General features: G+C 46.6%; 1 protein-coding gene across 4 annotated transcripts in view; it reads left to right on the plus strand.

Moving 5' to 3' along the window:
- KHK (ketohexokinase) overlaps positions 1 to 18,063 on the plus strand; it is a 67,303-nt gene that overhangs the window by 19,282 nt on the left and 29,958 nt on the right. The window contains exons 3-4 of one of the 4 annotated variants that reach the window (XM_072144050.1): positions 3,638 to 3,772; positions 4,958 to 5,092. The exons of 1 other annotated variant lie outside the window; for it this stretch is intronic. In XM_072144050.1, the coding sequence (XP_072000151.1) occupies positions 3,638 to 3,772; positions 4,958 to 5,092 (270 nt within the window). The remainder of the gene's footprint in view (positions 1 to 3,637; positions 3,773 to 4,957; positions 5,093 to 18,063) is intronic. 2 more of the 4 variants (XM_072144052.1, XM_072144051.1) reach the window with 2 other exon arrangements.

Genomic DNA, 18,063 nt, shown 5'->3' on the forward strand with positions numbered 1-18,063 from the left:
CAGACCTATGATCTAGAGCATCCCATCACTAGTTATAGAAGATGCACATTTCACCAGACCTATGATCTAGAACATCCCATCACTAGTTATAGAAGATGCACATTTCACCAGACCTATGATCTAGAACATCTCTTCACTAGTTATAGAAGATGCACATTTCACCAGACCTATGATCTAGAACATCCCATCACTAGTTATAGAAGATGCACATTTCACCAGACCTATGATCTAGAGCATCCCATCACTAGTTATAGAAGATGCACATTTCACCAGACCTATGATCTAGAACATCCCATCACTAGTTATAGAAGATGCACATTTCACCAGACCTATGATCTAGAACATCCCATCACTAGTTATAGAAGATGCACATTTCACCAGACCTATGATCTAGTCCATTCCTTCACTAGTTATAGAAGATGCACATTTCACCAGACCTATGATCTAGAGCATCTCTTCACTAGTTATAGAAGCTGCACATTTCACCAGACCTATGATCTAGAACACCTCTTCACTAGTTATAGAAGATGCACATTTCACCAGACCTATGATCTAGAACATCCCATCACTAGTTATAGAAGATGCACATTTCACCAGACCTATGATCTAGAACATCCCATCACTAGTTATAGAAGATGCACATTTCACCAGACCTATGATCTAGAACATCTCTTCACTAGTTATAGAAGATGCACATTTCACCAGACCTATGATCTAGAACATCCCATCACTAGTTATAGAAGATGCACATTTCACCAGACCTATGATCTAGTCCATTCCTTCACTAGTTATAGAAGATGCACATTTCACCAGACCTATGATCTAGAACATCCCATCACTAGTTATAGAAGATGCACATTTCACCAGACCTATGATCTAGAACATCTCTTCACTAGTTATAGAAGCTGCACATTTCACCAGACCTATGATCTAGAACACCTCTTCACTAGTTATAGAAGATGCACATTTCACCAGACCTATGATCTAGAACACCTCTTCACTAGTTATAGAAGATGCACATTTCACCAGACCTATGATCTAGAGCATCCCATCACTAGTTATAGAAGATGCACATTTCACTAGACCTATGATCTAGAACATCCCATCACTAGTTATAGAAGATGCACATCTCACCAGACCTATGATCTAGAACATCTCTTCACTAGTTATAGAAGATGCACATTTCACCAGACCTATGATCTAGAACATCCCATCACTAGTTATAGAAGATGCACATTTCACCAGGCCTATGATCTAGAACATCCCATCACTAGTTATAGAAGATGCACATTTCACCAGACCTATGATCTAGAACATCCCATCACTAGTTATAGAAGATGCACATTTCACTAGACCTATGATCTAGAACATCCCATCACTAGTTATAGAAGATGCACATTTCACCAGACCTATGATCTAGAACACCTCTTCACTAGTTATAGAAGATGCACATTTCACCAGACCTATGATCTAGAACATCCCATCACTAGTTATAGAAGATGCACATTTCACCAGACCTATGATCTAGAACATCTCTTCACTAGTTATAGAAGATGCACATTTCACCAGACCTATGATCTAGAACATCCCATCACTAGTTATAGAAGATGCACATTTCACCAGACCTATGATCTAGAGCATCCCATCACTAGTTATAGAAGATGCACATTTCACCAGACCTATGATCTAGAACATCCCATCACTAGTTATAGAAGATGCACATTTCACCAGACCTATGATCTAGAACATCCCATCACTAGTTATAGAAGATGCACATTTCACCAGACCTATGATCTAGTCCATTCCTTCACTAGTTATAGAAGATGCACATTTCACCAGACCTATGATCTAGAGCATCTCTTCACTAGTTATAGAAGCTGCACATTTCACCAGACCTATGATCTAGAACACCTCTTCACTAGTTATAGAAGATGCACATTTCACCAGACCTATGATCTAGAACATCCCATCACTAGTTATAGAAGATGCACATTTCACCAGACCTATGATCTAGAACATCCCATCACTAGTTATAGAAGATGCACATTTCTCCAGACCTATGATCTAGAACATCCCATCACTAGTTATAGAAGATGCACATTTCACTAGACCTATGATCTAGAACATCCCATCACTAGTTATAGAAGATGCACATTTCACCAGACCTATGATCTAGTCCATTCCTTCACTAGTTATAGAAGATGCACATTTCTCCAGACCTATGATCTAGAACATCCCATCACTAGTTATAGAAGATGCACATTTCACCAGACCTATGATCTAGAACATCCCATCACTAGTTATAGAAGATGCACATTTCACCAGACCTATGATCTAGAACATCCCATCACTAGTTATGGAAGATGCACATTTCACTAGACCTATGATCTAGAACATCCCATCACTAGTTATAGAAGATGCACATTTCACTAGACCTATGATCTAGAACATCCCATCACTAGTTATAGAAGATGCACATTTCACCAGACCTATGATCTAGAGCATCCCATCACTAGTTATAGAAGATGCACATTTCACTAGACCTATGATCTAGAACATCCCATCACTAGTTATAGAAAATGCACATTTCACCAGACCTATGATCTAGAACATCTCTTCACTAGTTATAGAAGATGCACATTTCACCAGACCTATGATCTAGAACATCCCATCACTAGTTATAGAAGATGCACATTTCACCAGACCTATGATCTAGAACATCCCATCACTAGTTATAGAAGATGCACATTTCACCAGACCTATGATCTAGAACATCCCATCACTAGTTATAGAAGATGCACATTTCACTAGACCTATGATCTAGAACATCCCATCACTAGTTATAGAAGATGCACATTTCACCAGACCTATGATCTAGAACACCTCTTCACTAGTTATAGAAGATGCACATTTCACCAGACCTATGATCTAGAACATCCCATCACTAGTTATAGAAGATGCACATTTCACCAGACCTATGATCTAGAACACCTCTTCACTAGTTATAGAAGATGCACATTTCACCAGACCTATGATCTAGAACATCCCATCACTAGTTATAGAAGATGCACATTTCACCAGACCTATGATCTAGAACATCCCATCACTAGTTATAGAAGATGCACATTTCTCCAGACCTATGATCTAGAACATCCCATCACTAGTTATAGAAGATGCACATTTCACTAGACCTATGATCTAGAACATCCCATCACTAGTTATAGAAGATGCACATTTCACCAGACCTATGATCTAGTCCATTCCTTCACTAGTTATAGAAGATGCACATTTCTCCAGACCTATGATCTAGAACATCCCATCACTAGTTATAGAAGATGCACATTTCACCAGACCTATGATCTAGAACATCCCCTTACTAGTTATAGAAGATGCACATTTCACCAGACCTATGATCTAGAACATCCCCTTACTAGTTATAGAAGATGCACATTTCACCAGACCTATGATCTAGAGTATCTTCACTTTCTGATATGATCCATTATTGTGTGTACACTTTTCTTGCTCTCCCTATGATCTCTTCCCATGTTCTCCTGTATGATCGTTATGTGTCTCTTCTCTCTATTGGATGATTGTACAGTAATTGCCCTTGCTCTCTACCCCTGTCCCTCCCCCGCAGTTTTACGTTGGACAGTCTGACAAGTTACGGCATAGATGTAAGACATGTTGTCTCTCATCCTGGTTCTTCATTTCCAGCTTCCATAGTTATCAGCAACATTAGCAATGGGAGTCGAACCATTCTTCACATGAACAGGTTAGTGTCAGATAGAGGTGGGGCAGGTATGAGCCTGGGGGCAGTTATGTTGTGCTGCATGTTATGATGTCATGCTGGGACAGGAGGCTTCTGTTATCTCTATAATGTGCCTTCCATGTCAGACTCTCCTCCACATCCGGATCTCAGGAAACCGCAGAGCTCTCAGGACAGTACTACTTCTCTATCATCCTTACTTTATCAAGTCTTCAGCACAGTGCCACGCCTCTGCCCTCAACACAGTACCACGCCTCTGCCCTCAGCACAGTGCCACGTCTCTGCCTTCAGCACAGTGCCACGTCTCTGCCCTCAGCACAGTACCACGCCTCTGCCCTCAGCACAGTGCCATGCCTCTGCCCTCAGCACAGTGCCACGTCTCTGCCCTCAGCACAGTGCCACGTCTCTGCCCTCAGCACAGTGCCACGTCTCTGCCTTCAGCACAGTACCACGTCTCTGCCCTCAGCACAGTACCACGTCTCTGCCCTCAGCACAGTACCACGCCTCTGCCCTCAGCACAGTGCCATGCCTCTGCCCTCAGCACAGTGCCACGTCTCTGCCTTCAGCACAGTACCACGCCTCTGCCCTCAGCACAGTACCACGCCTCTGCCCTCAGCACAGTACCACGCCTCTGCCCTCAGCACAGTACCACGCCTCTGCCCTCAGCACAGTACCACGCCTCTGCCCTCAGCACAGTACCACGCCTCTGCCCTCAGCACAGTACCACGCCTCTGCCCTCAGCACAGTACCACGCCTCTGCCCTCAGCACAGTACCACGCCTCTGCCCTCAGCACAGTACCACGCCTCTGCCCTCAGCACTGTACCACGCCTCTGCCCTCGGCACAGTACCACGCCTCTGCCTTCGGCACAGTACCACGCCTCTGCCCTCGGCACAGTACCACGCCTCTGCCCTCAGCACAGTACCACGCCTCTGCCCTCAGCACAGTACCACGTCTCTGCCCTCAGCACAGTACCACGTCTCTGCCCTCAGCACAGTACCACGTCTCTGCCCTCAGCACAGTACCACGCCTCTGCCCTCAGCACAGTACCACGCCTCTGCCCTCAGCACTGTACCACGCCTCTGCCCTCAGCACAGTACCACGTCTCTGCCCTCAGCACAGTACCACGTCTCTGCCCTCAGCACAGTACCACGTCTCTTCTAACCCCTTTCTTCTCCCTGATGCTCCATAGTTTCATCATGTCAGATTTCTCCAGGAGGAACATTGTGACCTCGCCCGTGAGCTGGCAGACCCGGGGCGATACCCCCTGCGCTTGCTGCCTGGTAAACATCAGCAACGGCTGTCGGACCGTCACGCTCTATGACATGTAAGGGAAAGGCTACTATACTCACACCCAACAAATCAAGATATACATATAATATCTGCTACAAATTCTCTGATTCCTCTGGGTTATTTTATGAGTGTAATTGCAAACATATACCAGCAATCTTGTACATACAGGGGGACTCTGGAGACATCTTGTACATACAGGGGGACTCTGGAGACATCTTGTACATACAGGGGGACTCTGGAGACACCTAGTACATACAGGGGTGCTCTGGAGACATCTAGTACATACAGGAGTACTCTGGAGACATCTAGTACATACAGGAGTACTCTGGAGACATCTAGTACATACATGGGTACTCTGGAGACACCTAGTACATACAGGGGTACTCTGGAGACATCTAGTACATACATGGGTACTCTGGAGACACCTAGTACATACAGGGGTACTCTGGAGACATCTAGTACATACAGGGGTACTCTGGAGACACCTAGTACATACAGGGGTACTCTGGAGACATCTAGTACATACAGGAGTACTCTGGAGACATCTAGTACATACAGGGGACTCTGGAGACATCTAGTACATACAGGGGCCTCTGGAGACATCTAGTACATACAGGAGTACCCTGGAGACACCTAGTACATACAGGGGTACTCTGGAGACATCTAGTACATACAGGAGTACCCTGGAGACACCTAGTACATACAGGGGACTCTGGAGACATCTAGTACATACAGGGGGACCCTGGAGACACCTAGTACATACAGGGGACTCTGGAGACATCTAGTACATACAGGGGTACTGTGGAGACATCTAGTACATACAGGGGGACCCTGGAGACATCTAGTACATACAGGGGTACTCTGGAGACATCTAGTACATACAGGAGTACCATGGAGACATCTAGTACATACATGGGTACTCTGGAGACATCTAGTACATACAGGAGTACCATGGAGACATCTAGTACATACAGGGGTACTCTGGAGACATCTAGTACATACAGGAGTACCATGGAGACATCTAGTACATACAGGGGTACTCTGGAGACATCTAGTACATAAAGGGGTACTCTGGAGACATCTAGTACATAAAGGGGTACTCTGGAGACATCTAGTACATACAGGGGTACTCTGGAGACATCTAGTACATAAAGGGGTACTCTGGAGACATCTAGTACATACAGGGGTACTCTGGAGACATCTAGTACATACAGGGGTACTCTGGAGACATCTAGTACATACAGGGGTACTCTGGAGACATCTAGTACATACAGCGGTACTCTGGAGACATCTAGTACATACAGGAGTACCCTGGAGACATCTAGTACATACAGGAGTACTCTGGAGACATCTAGTACATACAGGGGGACCCTGGAGACACCTAGTACATACAGGGGACTCTGGAGACATCTAGTACATACAGGGGTACTGTGGAGACATCTAGTACATACAGGGGGACCCTGGAGACATCTAGTACATACAGGGGTACTCTGGAGACATCTAGTACATACAGGGGTACTCTGGAGACATCTAGTACATACAGGAGTACCCTGGAGACACCTAGTACATACAGGGGACTCTGGAGACATCTAGTACATACAGGGGTACTGTGGAGACATCTAGTACATACAGGGGTACTCTGGAGACATCTAGTACATACAGGGGTACTGTGGAGACATCTAGTACATACAGGGGTACTCTGGAGACATCTAGTACATACAGGAGTACCATGGAGACATCTAGTACATACATGGGTACTCTGGAGACATCTAGTACATACAGGAGTACTCTGGAGACATCTAGTACATACAGGGGTACTCTGGAGACATCTAGTACATACAGGGGTACTCTGGAGACATCTAGTACATACAGGGGTACTCTGGAGACATCTAGTACATACAGGGGTACTCTGGAGACATCTAGTACATACAGGGGTACTCTGGAGACATCTAGTACATACAGGGGTACTCTGGAGACATCTAGTACATACAGGCGTACTCTGGAGACATCTAGTACATACAGGGGGACTCTGGAGACATCTAGTACATACAGGGGTACTCTGGAGACATCTAGTACATACAGGAGTACTCTGGAGACATCTAGTACATACAGGGGTACTCTGGAGACATCTAGTACAATAAGGAGTACTCTGGAGACATCTAGTACAATAAGGAGTACTCTGGAGACACCTAGTACATACAGGGGTACTCTGGAGACATCTAGTACATACAGGAGTACTCTGGAGACATCTAGTACAATAAGGAGTACTCTGGAGACATCTAGTACATATAGGGGTACTCTGGAGACACCTAGTACATACAGGGGTACTCTGGAGACATCTAGTACATACAGGAGTACTCTGGAGACATCTAGTACATATAGGGGTACTCTGGAGACATCTAGTACATACAGGGGTACTCTGGAGACACCTAGTACATACAGGGATACTCTGGAGACATCTAGTACATACAGGGGTACTCTGGGGACACCTAGTACATACAGGAGTACTCTGGAGACATCTAGTACCCCTGTACTCCGGAGACATCTAGTACATACAGGGGGACTCTGGAGACACCTAGTACATACAGGGGGACTCTGGAGACATCTTGTACATACAGGGGGACTCTGGAGACATCTTGTACATACAGGGGGACTCTGGAGACACCTTGTACATACAGGGGGACTCTGGAGACATCTTGTACATACAGGAGTACTCTGGAGACATCTAGTACATACAGGGGACTCTGGAGACATCTAGTACATACAGGGGACTCTGGAGACATCTAGTACATACAGGAGTACCCTGGAGACACCTAGTACATACAGGGGTACTCTGGAGACATCTAGTACATACAGGAGTACCATGGAGACATCTAGTACATACAGGGGTACTCTGGAGACATCTAGTACATAAAGGGGTACTCTGGAGACATCTAGTACATACAGGGGTACTCTGGAGACATCTAGTACATAAAGGGGTACTCTGGAGACATCTAGTACATAAAGGGGTACTCTGGAGACATCTAGTACATACAGGGGTACTCTGGAGACATCTAGTACATACAGGGGTACTCTGGAGACATCTAGTACATACAGGGGTACTCTGGAGACATCTAGTACATACAGGGGTACTCTGGAGACATCTAGTACATACAGGGGTACTCTGGAGACATCTAGTACATACAGCGGTACTCTGGAGACATCTAGTACATACAGGAGTACCCTGGAGACATCTAGTACATACAGGAGTACTCAGGAGACATCTAGTACATACAGGGGGACCCTGGAGACACCTAGTACATACAGGGGACTCTGGAGACATCTAGTACATACAGGGGTACTGTGGAGACATCTAGTACATACAGGGGGACCCTGGAGACATCTAGTACATACAGGGGTACTCTGGAGACATCTAGTACATACAGGGGTACTCTGGAGACATCTAGTACATACAGGAGTACCCTGGAGACACCTAGTACATACAGGAGTACCCTGGAGACATCTAGTACATACAGGGGTACTGTGGAGACATCTAGTACATACAGGGGTACTCTGGAGACATCTAGTACATACAGGGGTACTGTGGAGACATCTAGTACATACAGGGGTACTCTGGAGACATCTAGTACATACAGGGGGACCCTGGAGACATCTAGTACATACAGGGGTACTGTGGAGACATCTAGTACATGCAGGGGGACCCTGGAGACATCTAGTACATACAGGGGTACTCTGGAGACATCTAGTACATACAGGGGTACTCTGGAGACATCTAGTACATACAGGAGTACCCTGGAGACATCTAGTACATACAGGGGTACTGTGGAGACATCTAGTACATACAGGGGTACTCTGGAGACATCTAGTACATACAGGGGTACTGTGGAGACATCTAGTACATACAGGGGTACTCTGGAGACATCTAGTACATACAGGAGTACCATGGAGACACCTAGTACATACAGGAGTACTCTGGAGACATCTAGTACATACAGGAGTACCATGGAGACATCTAGTACATACATGGGTACTCTGGAGACATCTAGTACATACAGGAGTACCATGGAGACATCTAGTACATACATGGGTACTCTGGAGACATCTAGTACATACAGGAGTACTCTGGAGACATCTAGTACATACAGGGGTACTCTGGAGACATCTAGTACATACAGGAGTACTCTGGAGACATCTAGTACATACAGGGGGACTCTGGAGACATCTAGTACATACAGGGGTACTCTGGAGACATCTAGTACATACAGGGGGACTCTGGAGACATCTAGTACATACAGGGGTACTCTGGAGACATCTAGTACATACAGGAGTACTCTGGAGACACGTAGTACATACAGGGGTACTCTGGAGACATCTAGTACATACAGGGGACTCTGGAGACATCTAGTACATACAGGGGTACTCTGGAGACACCTAGTACATACAGGGGTACTCTGGAGACACCTAGTACATACAGGGGGACTCTGGAGACACGTAGTACATACAGGGGTACTCTGGAGACATCTAGTACATACAGGGGACTCTGGAGACATCTAGTACATACAGGGGTACTCTGGAGACACCTAGTATATACAGGGGGACTCTGGAGACACCTAGTACATACAGGGGTACTCTGGAGACATCTAGTACATACAGGGGTACTCTGGAGACATCTAGTACATACAGGCGTACTCTGGAGACATCTAGTACATACAGGGGTACTCTGGAGACATCTAGTACAATAAGGAGTACTCTGGAGACATCTAGTACAATAAGGAGTACTCTGGAGACACCTAGTACATACAGGGGTACTCTGGAGACATCTAGTACATACAGGAGTACTCTGGAGACATCTAGTACAATAAGGAGTACTCTGGAGACATCTAGTACATATAGGGGTACTCTGGAGACACCTAGTACATACAGGGGTACTTTGGAGACATCTAGTACATACAGGGGTACTCTGGAGACATCTAGTACATACAGGAGTACTCTGGAGACATCTAGTACATATAGGGGTACTCTGGAGACATCTAGTACATACAGGGGTACTCTGGGGACACCTAGTACATACAGGAGTACTCTGGAGACATCTAGTACCCCTGTACTCTGGAGACATCTAGTACATACAGGGGGACTCTGGAGACATCTAGTACATACAGGGGTACTCTGGAGACATCTAGTACATACAGGGGTACTCTGGAGACACCTAGTACATACAGGGGTACTCTGGAGACACCTAGTACATACAGGGGTACTCTGGAGACATCTAGTACATACAGGGGTACTCTGGAGACACCTAGTACATACAGGGGTACTCTGGAGACACCTAGTACATACAGGGGGACTCTGGAGACATCTAGTACATACAGGGGTACTCTGGAGACACATAGTATATACAGGGGGACTCTGGATACACCTAGTACATACAGGAGTACTCTGGAGACATCTAGTACATACAGGGGTACTCTGGAGACACATAGTATATACAGGGGGACTCTGGATACACCTAGTACATACAGGAGTACTCTGGAGACACCTAGTACCCCTGTACTCTGGAGACATCTAGTACATACAGGAGTACTCTGGAGACACCTAGTACCCCTGTACCCTGGAGACATCTAGTACATACAGGGGTACTCTGGAGACACATAGTATATACAGGGGGACTCTGGATACACCTAGTACATACAGGAGTACTCTGGAGACATCTAGTACCCCTGTACTCTGGAGACATCTAGTACATACAGGGGTACCCTGGAGACATCTAGTACATACAGGGGTACCCTGGAGACATCTAGTACATACAGGAGTACTCTGGAGACATCTAGTACATACAGGAGTACTCTGAAGACATCTAGTACATACAGGGGTACTATGGAGACATCTAGTACACACAGGAGTACTCTGGAGACATCTAGTACATACAGGGGTACTCTGGAGACATCTAGTACACACAGGAGTACTCTGGAGACATCTAGTACATACAGGGGTACTCTGGAGACATCTAGTACATACAGGGGTACTCTGGAGACATCTAGTACATACAGGGGTACTCTGGAGATGCATAGTACATACAGGAGTACTCTGGAGACACCTAGTACATACAGGGGTACTCTGGAGATGCATAGTACATGCAGGGGTACTCTGGAGACATCTAGTACATACAGGGGTACTCTGGAGACACCTAGTACATACAGGGGTACTCTGGAGACACCTAGTACATACAGGGGTACTCTGGAGACACATAGTATATACAGGGGTACTCTGGAGACACATAGTATATACAGGGGTACTCTGGAGACACATAGTATATACAGGGGGACTCTGGAGACACCTAGTACACACAGGAGTACTCTGGAGACATCTAGTACATACAGGAGTACTCTGGAGACATCTAGTACAATAAGGAGTACTCTGGAGACATCTAGTACATACAGGGGTACTCTGGAGACATCTAGTACATACAGGGGTACTCTGGAGACATCTAGTACATACAGGAGTACTCTGGAGACATCTAGTACATATAGGGGTACTCTGGAGACATCTAGTACATACAGGGGTACTCTGGAGACACCTAGTACATACAGGGATACTCTGGAGACATCTAGTACATACAGGGGTACTCTGGGGACACCTAGTACATACAGGAGTACTCTGGAGACATCTAGTACCCCTGTACTCTGGAGACATCTAGTACATACAGGGGGACTCTGGAGACATCTAGTACATACAGGGGTACTCTGGAGACATCTAGTACATACAGGAGTACTCTGGAGACACGTAGTACATACAGGGGTACTCTGGAGACATCTAGTACATACAGGGGACTCTGGAGACATCTAGTACATACAGGGGTACTCTGGAGACACCTAGTACATACAGGGGTACTCTGGAGACACCTAGTACATACAGGGGGACTCTGGAGACACGTAGTACATACAGGGGTACTCTGGAGACATCTAGTACATACAGGGGACTCTGGAGACATCTAGTACATACAGGGGTACTCTGGAGACACCTAGTATATACAGGGGGACTCTGGAGACACCTAGTACATACAGGGGTACTCTGGAGACATCTAGTACATACAGGGGTACTCTGGAGACATCTAGTACATACAGGCGTACTCTGGAGACATCTAGTACATACAGGGGTACTCTGGAGACATCTAGTACAATAAGGAGTACTCTGGAGACATCTAGTACAATAAGGAGTACTCTGGAGACACCTAGTACATACAGGGGTACTCTGGAGACATCTAGTACATACAGGAGTACTCTGGAGACATCTAGTACAATAAGGAGTACTCTGGAGACATCTAGTACATATAGGGGTACTCTGGAGACACCTAGTACATACAGGGGTACTTTGGAGACATCTAGTACATACAGGGGTACTCTGGAGACATCTAGTACATACAGGAGTACTCTGGAGACATCTAGTACATATAGGGGTACTCTGGAGACATCTAGTACATACAGGGGTACTCTGGAGACACCTAGTACATACAGGGATACTCTGGAGACATCTAGTACATACAGGGGTACTCTGGGGACACCTAGTACATACAGGAGTACTCTGGAGACATCTAGTACCCCTGTACTCTGGAGACATCTAGTACATACAGGGGGACTCTGGAGACATCTAGTACATACAGGGGTACTCTGGAGACATCTAGTACATACAGGGGTTCTCTGGAGACACCTAGTACATACAGGGGTACTCTGGAGACACCTAGTACATACAGGGGTACTCTGGAGACATCTAGTACATACAGGGGTACTCTGGAGACACCTAGTACATACAGGGGTACTCTGGAGACACCTAGTACATACAGGGGGACTCTGGAGACATCTAGTACATACAGGGGTACTCTGGAGACACATAGTATATACAGGGGGACTCTGGATACACCTAGTACATACAGGAGTACTCTGGAGACATCTAGTACATACAGGGGTACTCTGGAGACACATAGTATATACAGGGGGACTCTGGATACACCTAGTACATACAGGAGTACTCTGGAGACACCTAGTACCCCTGTACTCTGGAGACATCTAGTACATACAGGAGTACTCTGGAGACACCTAGTACCCCTGTACCCTGGAGACATCTAGTACATACAGGGGTACTCTGGAGACACATAGTATATACAGGGGGACTCTGGATACACCTAGTACATACAGGAGTACTCTGGAGACATCTAGTACCCCTGTACTCTGGAGACATCTAGTACATACAGGGGTACCCTGGAGACATCTAGTACATACAGGGGTACCCTTGAGACATCTAGTACATACAGGAGTACTCTGGAGACATCTAGTACATACAGGAGTACTCTGGAGACATCTAGTACAATAAGGAGTACTCTGGAGACATCTAGTACATATAGGGGTACTCTGGAGACACCTAGTACATACAGGGGTACTTTGGAGACATCTAGTACATACAGGGGTACTCTGGAGACATCTAGTACATACAGGAGTACTCTGGAGACATCTAGTACATATAGGGGTACTCTGGAGACATCTAGTACATACAGGGGTACTCTGGGGACACCTAGTACATACAGGAGTACTCTGGAGACATCTAGTACCCCTGTACTCTGGAGACACATAGTATATACAGGGGGACTCTGGAGACACCTAGTACCCCTGTACTCTGGAGACACCTAGTACATACAGGGGGACTCTGGAGACATCTAGTACATACAGGGGTACTCTGGAGACACATAGTATATACAGGGTTACTCTGGAGACACATAGTATATACAGGGTTACTCTGGAGACACCTAGTACATACAGGAGTACTCTGGAGACACCTAGTACATACAGGAGTACTCTGGAGACACCTAGTACATACAGGAGTACTCTGGAGACATCTAGTACATACAGGAGTACTCTGGAGACATCTAGTACATACAGGGGGACTCTGGAGACACCTAGTACATACAGGGGGACTCTGGAGACACCTAGTACATACAGGAGTACTCTGGAGACATCTAGTACATACAGGGGTACTCTGGAGACATCTAGTACATACAGGGGTACTCTGGAGACATCTAGTACATACAGGGGTACTCTGGAGATGCATAGTACATACAGGAGTACTCTGGAGACACCTAGTACATACAGGGGTACTCTGGAGATGCATAGTACATGCAGGGGTACTCTGGAGACATCTAGTACATACAGGGGTACTCTGGAGACACCTAGTACATACAGGGGTACTCTGGAGACACCTAGTACATACAGGGGTACTCTGGAGACACATAGTATATACAGGGGTACTCTGGAGACACATAGTATATACAGGGGTACTCTGGAGACACATAGTATATACAGGGGGACTCTGGAGACACCTAGTACACACAGGAGTACTCTGGAGACATCTAGTACATACAGGGGTACTCTGGAGACACATAGTATATACAGGGGGACTCTGGAGACACCTAGTACCCCTGTACTCTGGAGACATCTAGTACATACAGGGGTACTCTGGAGACATCTAGTACATACAGGGGTACTCTGGAGACACCTAGTACATACAGGAGTACTCTGGAGACACCTAGTACATACAGGAGTACTCTGGAGACATCTAGTACATACAGGGGGACTCTGGAGACACCTAGTACATACAGGGGGACTCTGGAGACACCTAGTACATACAGGAGTACTCTGGAGACATCTAGTACATACAGGAGTACTCTGGAGACATCTAGTACATACAGGGGGACTCTGGAGACACCTAGTACATACAGGGGGACTCTGGAGACATCTAGTACATACAGGAGTACCCTGGAGACACATAGTATATACAGGGGGACTCTGGAGACACATAGTATATACAGGGGGACTCTGGAGACACCTAGTCCATACAGGGGGACTCTGGAGACATCTAGTACATACAGGGGGACTCTGGAGACACATAGTATATACAGGGGGACTCTGGAGACACCTAGTACATACAGGGGTACTCTGGAGACATCTAGTACATACAGGGGGACTCTGGAGACACCTTGTACATACAGGGGAACTCTGGAGACACCTAGTACATACAGGGGGACTCTGGAGACACCTAGTACATACAGGGGGACTCTGGAGACACCTAGTACATACAGGGGGACTCTGGAGACATCTACTACATACAGGGGTACTCTGGAGACACATAGTACATACAGGGGGACTCTGGAGACACCTAGTACATACAGGGGGACTCTGGAGACATCTAGTACATACAGGGGTACTCTGGAGACACATAGTATATACAGGGTTACTCTGGAGACACATAGTATATACAGGGTTACTCTGGAGACACCTAGTACATACAGGAGTACTCTGGAGACACCTAGTACATACAGGAGTACTCTGGAGACACCTAGTACATACAGGAGTACTCTGGAGACATCTAGTACATACAGGAGTACTCTGGAGACATCTAGTACATACAGGGGGACTCTGGAGACACCTAGTACATACAGGGGGACTCTGGAGACACCTAGTACATACAGGAGTACTCTGGAGACATCTAGTACATACAGGAGTACTCTGGAGACATCTAGTACATACAGGGGGACTCTGGAGACACCTAGTACATACAGGGGGACTCTGGAGACATCTAGTACATACAGGAGTACCCTGGAGACACATAGTATATACAGGGGGACTCTGGAGACACATAGTATATACAGGGGGACTCTGGAGACACCTAGTCCATACAGGGGGACTCTGGAGACATCTAGTACATACAGGGGGACTCTGGAGACACATAGTATATACAGGGGGACTCTGGAGACACCTAGTACATACAGGGGTACTCTGGAGACATCTAGTACATACAGGGGGACTCTGGAGACACCTTGTACATACAGGGGAACTCTGGAGACACCTAGTACATACAGGGGGACTCTGGAGACACCTAGTACATACAGGGGGACTCTGGAGACACCTAGTACATACAGGGGGACTCTGGAGACATCTACTACATACAGGGGTACTCTGGAGACACATAGTACATACAGGGGGACTCTGGAGACACCTAGTACATACAGGGGGACTCTGGAGACATCTAGTACATACAGGGGTACTCTGGAGACACATAGTATATACAGGGTTACTCTGGAGACACATAGTATATACAGGGTTACTCTGGAGACACATAGTATATACAGGGTTACTCTGGAGACACCTAGTACATACAGGAGTACTCTGGAGACATCTAGTACCCCTGTACTCCGGAGACATCTAGTACATACAGGGGGACTCTGGAGACACCTAGTACATACAGGGGGACTCTGGAGACATCTAGTACATACAGAGACTTAGTTGTTGTTGTGGAGATCTCCATTAGAGTTGAGAAGTTCAGAGTCTGGATGATCAGAAAGTTTGGCTGGTTGTTGCCTCAGGTAATGACCAAACCTTTTTCCATGAGCAATGACCCTGATGGAGGAGGAGATGGGATAAATATCAGCTGCTTGATCTCTAAGGTCAGACAATCAGGACAAGGCATCGGCCTTCTCAGTGAATATAATGGAGGACGTGTGGACTACAGTGGATTCCATCAATATCCAAGCTGCTAAGAGTGACTCGTGGCCAGATCATGGTTCTTCAGGATGGTCCTCGGTCACCCATGGAAAAACCAGGAGGAAAACCCTGAGCAGGACCTTCACTTACAGCAGAGGTGAGAAAAGGGACCAAAAATGATCCGCCCTAGAAGACATGAATGTGAGGCAAGCGATGATGACTCAGCGACTATACGATCTGTCTCTAGACTTCAAGAGCTTCTAGATGAGTCCAGGGTTTTACATCACATTTAATTAACCAATGACATCCAAAGTATATAGAGAAGTCTGTATTGGCCGAACAGAACTCACCATAATCCAGGATCTAGAAGACATCACATGCCATCCACCCCGCAAGCCTGTGATATAAAGGTCCACCATGAAGAAGGAAAGAGCAAGGCAAATCCTCCCGAAGCTTCAAGGCTTCATGTGCACGTGTATTTATGAAGCGACTGCGGCTGCTCTGTATCCACCGCGACACATAACTCTGCACCTGAAGGGGCGTCCAGTGCCGGCTCACACCGGCTCCCGCATTTATGTCTGAAAACCCCAAATAATCGTGGGGTGCGCTCCTTAAACTAAACAACTCATGCACTAAGTGTAAGTGCGTCTGGCGCATGAAGTGTGCACCAGTCCTCAATAATCTGCCATGACAATGATACTGAACATCCTGGGGCTGCAGAGATGGCACAAGTCGTGTATGAAAGACCTCGGAATAAGCTCCTTTAATCCAAGATGGCGTGGACAATGGGGGTCATTTATTAAGGGTTTTTGGGGCACGCGATCGGATTGTGGCGCATCGGCGACAGCATGCATGCAACGGAAATCGGGGCGAGGCCGTAAAAAAAAAACTACGGATTCGGAAAAACCGCCGTATTTTCTTTAAAAAAAAGTGTCGCTCGACACGCACTTACCTGCACCTGGCCCGGCTTGGTGAACTTCAGTGAACTCCGACGGACTTCAGCGCAGCAGCGACACCTGGTGGACATCGGACGCACGACCTTAGACGACCCAAATCCTCCGCATAGAACGCGCTGCTGGATCGCGAATGGACCGGGTAAGTAAATCTGCCCCAATCTGAGGAAGTGATTATACAACCAGAAGCGCAGGCATGTGATTGCTTCACCAGCCAGGACTCATCACCAGGCATTACTAATGGCTCACACACAGACGCAAAACTCAGAGCAGGTCCTGGTCCTGTCATTGGCGTGTGAATGGACCTCACACATAAAGACATCCCAGTCATAGGGGGTCATTTACTTACCCGGTCCTGTCACGATCCAGCCAGTGCGCTCTCCGACGAGGATTCGAGTCTTCCGGTGATTCACTAAGGTCATGCGCCCGGTGTCCACCAGGTGTCGCTGCTGCGCCGAGGTCTGCCGGAGTTCACCAACCTATCCCCGGTGCATGTGAGTGCTTGATCTTGCAACACAATTCATTTT

The sequence above is a fragment of the Engystomops pustulosus genome, chromosome 3, assembly GCF_040894005.1.
Source record: "Engystomops pustulosus chromosome 3, aEngPut4.maternal, whole genome shotgun sequence".
Classification (NCBI taxonomy): Eukaryota; Metazoa; Chordata; class Amphibia; order Anura; family Leptodactylidae; genus Engystomops; species Engystomops pustulosus.